Here is a 9356-nt window from a genome sequence, read left to right as displayed (position 1 = left end):
GACCCACTTCCTTTAGAACCATATATGGTTATTGACGGATTCCATGTTATGACCTAGGGAGATTCCATGTTGTGACCTAGGGAAAGCATACCTTGCGCAAGACCAGAGAGTGTAACACAAAATCCCATCGTTATCGCCCTGGCCTTGAAGGGGACATAACCCTATTTTCAAATGTTCACGTACAATATTTCAAGTATTTAGTCTTTTTAAGAAAGATCAATAACCGTTCGAGACATTGGTCACATCCTAGGAGACATAAAGAAAATTATGAAATCACCTGTATATATAAAGACTGCCCCTAATTATATTCCAAATTTACAGATCTGTTTTCTTTAACTGATGCAGGAGAAATATTTCATTACTAATGGAAAGACACATATTGTGACATAACTCCCACATTTTTGAAAGACCGATAAGGATAGAAGTCACTGGCTTTTTCAACTTAAACATTATCAATCTCAATTATAATAATACAAAACTTAAAACAATATTAACACTTTGAGAAAAAACTTTGATTGGTTAACAAAGTACACGTTTTATGACACAGCGTTTTATGAAATGAGAAACACAATTCAAATTTATTTACATTTATATTAGAATATCATGATATAACCAAAAAGCACACACCACACGCTTTTATTTTATTTTTCAATGCTTGAAGAATACATTTAAAACAACAATAAACAACAAAAACTCTACATAAAACTGTATTTTCCATCTACCCTGTTAAAATGATGCTCATAATTTCTTCCAATGTTTTATAAAATGTAAATTTTCCATCGTATTGTCACGACTCTAAAAAGAATGGTTAGGAGGTGCATACCGTACTTGTGAATGGGAAAAGGTAACACACAAATAACCGATACACATTGCCGTTAAATATTATTATTATTATTATTATTATTATTATTATTATTATTTCCTTAAGTTTTATAATCGTAAAATTGTTTTCAAATTTGTGTTGTCTTGAGTAAACCTGTCTGTTGGCGATTTCATTATATTTGTGATAGACGAATTCCACAGATTACTTGACATTCAAAGTCTTCTAATTTTGTTAAACAGGAAAATTTTATTTCTTCCTTTCAAATGCCAGTTTTATGATAATGATATTATTATCAATGTCAGTGGTCTATACTATGCTATTGGACATAAACACTGTTTTAAGTGCAAATAATCCTGTTAAAAATGGTCTTAGAGGTCATTTATGTGATGTGATACCTGGGCAGAAAATGACAATGAATAAACTAAATCAAGTTATTGCGTGCGATACCCTGCTGAATCCATCTGCAGTTCATGCAATATACAGCAAAGAAATGTTGAGTAATACAACTGTAGTACACTCAGTTTGGGTTTATATGGACCAAAGTATAGTTTAACATACTCACCATCCATGTTACATTCCTGTAAAGACAACTTTATATTGAATGCATATCCATTCCTCCATCTATAATGTAAAGTGATTTTAATCTGCGACAAGCATCGACCGGAAATTAAAGTAACATCTAATTCATTAATAATCCAGCTTCTGCGTAGTAGCTTTGAGACGTCTCTCATTCACTTATATCAACTTTCCTTCAGCCACTTTTCATCTTCAATGCATCTTTTATTTTGTCAACTATTTCTTCTTTTTCCCTCTTCTCAATCAAATTAATTCCATATACACAAGCAGCATTTTCATAAACGACATGTCTTGGTATGGGACTTGCGTCGTGAACAGCGGATATGGAATCATAAGCTTCAACAGTAACAACGACAGTCGTTCGAATATTGCTAAACTAAGTAACATAACATGGCGAAAAGAACAAGTTATGGAAAATTCAGAAAATAATTTCCGAATGAATTCCAGCGGTGTTACGAAGTTATCATTGAATGTGTTGATGTTTCTGTAGCCTTGAATGTGCTAATCGCTGTATTGATGTATCACAGTTTCATGCATAAATGTATATATATGTATATCTATATATGTATATATATATATATATATATATATATATATATATATATATATATATATAACTCCAGTCATTATGTGGAGACAATTTGTAATTTGTCTTATTTCAACTATAGTATAAATATACATATATATATATATATATTATATATATATATATATATATATATATATATATATATATATATATATATATATATATATATCAATCTTTGTGGATTGGATGGCGCTTATGGTACGGAAAAATTCTACTTATTGTGGGCTCCAATGGTACGGAAAAATTCTACTTATTGTGGGCTCCAAAGATAAAAGGCCGCGACTAATTTAGTTCAAATAAGACAAATTGTCTCCACATATTAACTGGAGTTATTATATATATATATATATATATATATATATATATATATATATATATATATATATATATATATATATATATATATATATATATGCACATGTAGACATTTATCTCAATTTCAACGAGAAACTTTATTAATGCAAGTTCTTCTGTAATACTGTCAATGACCAGGAGATATTTACCGTCACTACTAATAGTATGTTCCAATTTCACTGTTTGGAGCTGTTATCCATATCAATATAATACTTTCATATCCGTCGTAACTTAGTGTCTCCTAACATTATTAGATACAATAACTTTTTAACAGTGCATACACTGTCCAATCAGACTGCATAATAAACGTCCTGTTTTGTACCTAAACACCTAAAATGCAAATCAGAAATGATTGGATGCTTCAATTTCATCCTCAATCAGCAAACATCAATGCTACTGGCTAAATTTGGTCGGTTCAGCTAGTACTTGGAGGATGTAATTTTTAATGCTTTCAGCTAATACATGTATATCATGCATGCGTTCTAAACTGTATGAGGATGAGTGTCATCAAATGCAATATGACGTATAAATTTTATATGTGCAAATGTTTCATAACATTGACATTGTTGAACACTAAGGAGACTATTTTAGATCAAGACACATCTTGCATATTACGCGATTTTTTTTTCTAACAGACTTTCTTGAGTTAGCTGTAATGAAAAAAACAATCTTTGAATTCAATTTTATTTTGGAATCATGATAATAAAGAAAAATTGTCTTAAGTCATGAAAATAACGCAAAACTGAGGTTGTGGTTGTTGTTGTTGTAGGGTTTAACGCCATTTTTATCACAAGATAGGCTATACATGGTGGCCAGTACAAATGTTGGAGGAAGAACTCTGGAAAACCCCAGAAAGAACCATCGACCCACGAGAAGGTACTGGCAAGCTTTTTCACATTCCCACATTGGCCGAATCTGAGACACGAACCCACGCAGAAAGAGGTGAGATGGCAGCTGAGGAAGTGGATATATGTAATTTCGCCTGAGTTTCTGTGAGTTAAGTAAGTTTTAGTAAAGATTTGTCCTTTTCAATCATCTGATTTTCTATTGATGAATACGCAAATCAATCAAAACATCATGACATCATGAGGTAAGTTTGCCAGTATTGACTTCGATTGTAAAATTTATATATGTATAGTTTTTAAGTTCGTATTAAATTTGGAATATGCCCATTATAAGGACATTATGGATTTGTATCACGCAGTATGTAGTGAAAAACATATTTTGAAGGGAAATAATCATGCAAAATAACTTTCAGTAATCCAATTATATGACACCAGCTTTACTTTTGTTTCTAGGAAAGGTAAGATTTATCACGCCCATGATTGTAATGCCAGATAACATCTTGAAAATCTTAATAATTTTGTTATCTTGAATGGATAGTCTTGTGATAACTATTTTGTCGTAAGTGAAAATGGTGTCGATCTTGCATCTAATATTTCCGCACTATGGCCATCATGAAAATAATGTTATCGCCATTCCCCTTGAATAGATGGACATCGGTGTAACTTATTCTTATTTTTCAATGGCACGAAATCGAGAGTATTAATATTGACAATAAGAGTTTGTGTGACTGTGTGTGTTTAAGGAAGCTTTAGCAATTTCATTCATAAGGCTGGGCCATTACTTCAAGATTTAGGTGCTTCAAATCATTTCAGAAGAAAAAGAAGCTCTATGGATCTTTAATGACTGTCAAACAAGAAGACACATTACTCAACTAAGATGCACAATCAACATTTTATTTCAGTCCACGTGGTTATTTTATTATTTGCATAAACGCCATGAATTCAATAGAAAATCACAGCAGCAATCAAAGTTAGAGGATGAATAATTAATCGTGATCTTACAGCTATTACGTTTCTAAAAAAGTAAATATCACGTTAGGTGCACAAGAATCCTCGAAATGTTAAAACTCAGAATTCTGCGACAACAACAATCAAACACTGATAGAAGGAAATGAATAGCATATTTTACTGTTGTTGTCACTGCTACTGGCTGAAAAAGGGAATGTCATAATAACATGGCATGACATACTGTAGAGTAACAACCAACGAGACAATTTGACTAGCATCCCTATCGATATTGCTAACGGCGTGGGGTGGGGTATTTTACGTTTTATTGCTTCATAGTAGCGAATTTGCCGCATTTCAAGTCAGAAATGACCTACCCACAAATATATAAGAACCACTTTCAGTAAAATGCGTATACATTAAAAATTACCACAGATGCAATGAAACATCTTAAAATGTTTCGAATAAAAATAAACATTGTCAATAATGAACGCAATGCTAAACTCGTTTACACAATTAATCCTCACAAATGCATAACAATTAACATGCGGTTTAAAAACTTTAAATAATCAATTTAATAATGTTAATATACATATGTTTTTTATAAACAAACTCTTTTTCGTAGATATTGAACCCAAATAGAACCACAATGATTTACACAGGGAATAAAATGAGATTTTACCACGTAAAATCCATGATTAGCTGCAAGTTGTCAGTTAACACGCAACTAAAAGACGGTGCCTGCGCTCAAAGTATTAAAGACATCCATTTACAGACTCATATTGGATTATAAATTATGTGATCTGACTCAAGGATTATAAAGTAGATGCACTCAGTCTGAATTCAAATTGCTAATCAATTAGGTCTTGGGAATTTGAGTTAACTCTGAGCCCGGACGGTAGAATTGTTTTGGAATCTCGGGACTTCACTGACTGGTCACTGATTTCACATCAGCACTCCAGACTTTCGAATGTATAGTTTGGTTTGAGTGTGAGCTTGAGACTACTTCATATTAGATACTCAATTACTATTGACAACGAATACATAATATCCATAAGAATGATGCAATTCCCATGGTAGGGTTTAAAGTAATTAGCTTTTTGTACTGCTTTAATTATGGGTATTGAAAATTTAACTTCACTAAACAAGACTACGAGAATGACTTCGTCAGATTGCTCACCCTCACTCCTACCCCTAGTTATTAGTTATTAACGTGCCATACGAGATCGTCTGCAAATCCTTCAAAACGTTTGTTAAGAAAACAATACTTTAAGGGTATTACCTATAAACTTAATGTTTCTTTTTCTTTGACTCGGCTAGAAATTAAGGAGTCGGTATACATGTTAATTAGCAATACATTGGAATCCTTAACGTTTGTTAAGAAAACAATATTTTAAGGGTATTACTATAAACTTAATGTTTCTTTTTCTTTGACTCAGCTAGAAATTAAGGAGTCGCTGTAGATGTCAATTATCAATACATGGGAATCCTTTCATGGCTAAAGACGGGAATCCTTTCTGTGAAACTCCTCAATCTCCTGATAAAAATACACATGTAAATCATAACATTGTAGAATAATTATACAAAAATATAAGAATTGTCAGAGCTGAATCTTAACAGGTATTCTCTAAAAAGAAACTTTCCTGATTTGTTTTTATCCATATTAAACCAAGTATTATATAGTTAGGGTGGATAACATCAAGACCTTTTATGATGCATTCTTCGTTTCAGCAGCGAAATGAACGGCGTTAATGTATGCTGAGTGAATTGTCTGCATGACTCATGTAATAAGGACATTTTCAGCTACAAGTGTAAGTAATAAGGTACTCAGGATAGACCTGGTATCTGTCATAAAGAATAAATTCTCTATAGGGTAGTTTTCCCTCAGCAACAATAGAGTTATACAAAGGCTTGCCGCATGAACACTGATCTTTTTGGCATGTTTTGCAGGGAGCTCGCTTGAACTTGTAATTTTCGCCATTGTGAATGTAAATTTCTCCAAGGCACGCCCGAACCAGGAACATTTTCTTCTCTTCAGCTTGATCTATGAAAAAGATTTGGCTTTTAGTGGTTCATTACAGTTTGTACAATCAACAATATGTAGCAGATACTGTAAAAAGACAAAAAGTTTATTACAGGGCGATAGGCATGTGATCTCAAGTCATAAGTTTCGTCAACATTGGGACACAGTACTACTGCCCAGAAATACATTCTTCATGACAAATTGGCTCAAAATGATACATACCATATTGTTCTTAACAATATCAATGGTTAGTAATAATTCAATAATGTCAGAGTCGATGTATCTTATATAACGTATCAGAGAACACGAATGAAGGTATTGTATATAGGATGAATTTGATTGGCATGCAAGTAGTTAGATTAATCATAGCAAACATTTCGTGAAACATAGGAAGCATTCCTTGTGGGATAAATTCATTGATATAGCAATAACTTTGGTCTTATCGGCATCATAAACACAGTGTAAATAAAAATGATTATTCATCATCATCATCATCATCATCATCATCATCACAGCCCCAATGTCGATTAATGGTATGTACACACCTGTATACATGTTACTCTTTGCTGGCGTTTCGGCGCAGTAGATACCATTTCCAAAGCAACCACTGCCTGCCAGACGGTTGTCAAGGCCTTGCTGAAAGATGCTTTCGAGACTGACTGCTTTTGTACCATGAAAAAGGTAATGTTCATTAACCTCAGGGTAGATATTCTGATCTAATATACAGCCACGTTTCAAACGTTTGAAGGTCAGAGGCAGACCCTTCTTGCTCTGCATTATATGTTCTAAAGGTGGTAGTTTCCCTGTTTTGGACACTTTTGAGAACTGAAAATTCCGGAAGCTGGCATACGTTTCAAATAGTTGCAAGTTCTCCAATCGCTGGACCTCCTTGACCGTAATGTTTGTAAAGTCTGAGGATGGTTGTTCTTTTAATGTATCATTTACTAGCTCTATAATGTCGCTCAAAGCTGATCCTGTCACTTGAAAAATCTAAAAATGTATACTATTAGAAGCAGAAATGTTATAAATGATAACACGTGTGTTTAAATTACTTTTAAAACGTCAGTCTCAACCAAATTTAATAATTACCTGTTTATGACCATACTTATTCTGTGTATTATCAGTATGTTGATTAGACCATAACTTTGTAATGCAATAAGATACTTGATGATATATTGTATCATTTGTAATTGTATAGCGTTATATGGGACAGAACCTGTCAAGTTACATTTAGGAGCACAATGATAATGTTTCCACACGTCACATATAATACAATATATCAAGACATGTCGGAAATGATATCATTCGAATTCCTTTAATGTCGAATACATATTTATGTGCGTAGAAAGCTTAATTTCTTATTTAGCAAATAGTATGCTCTGAACTTAATTAAAACAATGCATTGTTTTGCTTTATTTAGTAACCCTAGTGCAGCCCAACCTTTGAATGCCTTAAAATCAGGAGAGCACAAAGCTATTAAAGATGTTATGTAAGCGAGAAAAAAGTTTTAAAATCTTTATCATCTCCAATTCAAGTGTGTTTGGACAGATCTAAAAAAGGAAAGGAAATATCAGAGAGTTTATGATATAATCTATTATTCAATTGGAAAGACATATTTTATTTCGCTTCCACCAGTCATACTATACCTGTAGGGACAGATCGCCCTTGCTACAGTTCCATTTCTTGACTGTCTTCATGTGATGAAACTTTTCCCAATACTTTGGTGTCTTTGGTTCCGACTGATACTTATAAGTAAAGTACTCCTTGATATCCTTCCGACTCGGTTTTGCTTTAGATTTTGGTTTATGTGTAGCTGGTACTGGGGCCGATGAAGAAAGTATACAAACTTTATGTAAGTGTTAGTCGTGTAGGCAAACGTACCAGTGTAACCTAAGTTTGTTTTGCATGTTGTATTGTATCATAACATGTAATTCTACGGGAATGTAAGTTCAGGTAGAGCATATGAGCCAGTTAAAAGCTTGGGGTGTTTCATAACATTATTTCACGTTTCAACAAAGTAATTAAATTCCAACAATTCGGAAAAAGAATTTGCAATACCAGAATGAAACTCGCTCATCAATTATGTCTGCTGATAGATAGCGCTCCTGTATGATAATTATAGTGATCCATACCATATAAAGATGTAATCATTTGAGAAGGAAACTGATATACGTAGACTGGGACTAACGGGCATTACGTCAAACGGAGCTGCATTGAAGCAGCCTGTGCAATCTGAAATTTCGTACAACCATATAATGCTTGATTCGCAGCTAATCTTTGTATTCAGTATCAATTTATATCTTGTGTTCTTTTGTATTTTCTCGTAATTTGCATGTCCAACATACAATTTGTGTTGTACAATAATAACTAAGGTATTGGTCATTAATTAAGCAGGGTGTTGATGATGTTTGATGTTACTTACTGCAGCGTGTATACGATTCATCCACATCCCTTTCAACTAAGTATTTATATTACATGTACTAACGGAATAAATGTGGCCCAACGAAAATTATGAGTGTTTAGAAATGCATTTGGTTTTCTGATTATGGTCATATCTTCTTACCTTGAGGAGGTAGAAGACGAAGAGGGAGCTGAAGAGACGAACACTGGATTATAAGAGGGTTCCCTGCTCTACTCGTCCATTCCTGATCAAACGCCTGAAAAGTATCATTGGATATGATATTCACAACCATATCATATAATATGATGAATAGGATCGTACAGGACGGCTCATTTTAAATGAACCATACAATTAAATAGCATTCGATAATTCAAAGCTACATACTCCATTGTCAACATTTATGATAGTGACCACCCTGTATCCATATTTGTGGATAGTGTCACGATAAGCATGTTAAGTAGCGTGACACGCAAGGAGAATGAAGCAAAATATCATTCATTGCAATAAAGCGATACGATTGCAATATTATTAGGTATATATTGATTTATTGACGGGGCCTCGAACGGAAATAGACTTTGGCTCGGACCATGTGAACCGCATAGTCCAGGCAATGTATATTGGGAAGTGCCTAGCCACTCATATTGCCATTTCAATAAGGAAATATTACTTAAATGTGATATGTTAGTATTAAAGTAACTAACAACAGTAACCAATGAAATGCAAGACTACTACTACATTTATGATAACAGTTTTACAATTACTTTCAGTGAAATAAAGTCAAACCTAAAGTCTAAAGAAAG

General features: G+C 33.2%; 1 protein-coding gene across 4 annotated transcripts in view; it reads right to left on the bottom strand.

Annotated features, from left to right (window-relative positions):
• Positions 1 to 4065: 4065 nt before the first annotated feature.
• LOC149797456 (protein mono-ADP-ribosyltransferase PARP15-like) overlaps positions 4066 to 9356 on the bottom strand; it is a 99565-nt gene continuing 94274 nt past the window's right edge. For all 4 annotated transcript variants that reach the window (XM_089962267.1, XM_089962265.1, XM_089962266.1 and 1 more), the window contains 4 exons: positions 8719 to 8812; positions 7802 to 7974; positions 6701 to 7145; positions 4066 to 6176 (listed from right to left, as the gene is read on the bottom strand). In XM_089962267.1, the coding sequence (XP_089818393.1) occupies positions 5932 to 6176; positions 6701 to 7145; positions 7802 to 7974; positions 8719 to 8812 (957 nt within the window). In that variant the 3' untranslated portion in view covers positions 4066 to 5931. The remainder of the gene's footprint in view (positions 6177 to 6700; positions 7146 to 7801; positions 7975 to 8718; positions 8813 to 9356) is intronic.

This window comes from Sinohyriopsis cumingii, chromosome 6 (assembly GCF_028554795.1).
Source record: "Sinohyriopsis cumingii isolate HCF-2022 chromosome 6, ASM2855479v2, whole genome shotgun sequence".
Lineage (NCBI taxonomy): Eukaryota > Metazoa > Mollusca > Bivalvia > Unionida > Unionidae > Sinohyriopsis > Sinohyriopsis cumingii.
This window is presented reverse-complemented; position numbering and strand designations above follow the sequence as displayed.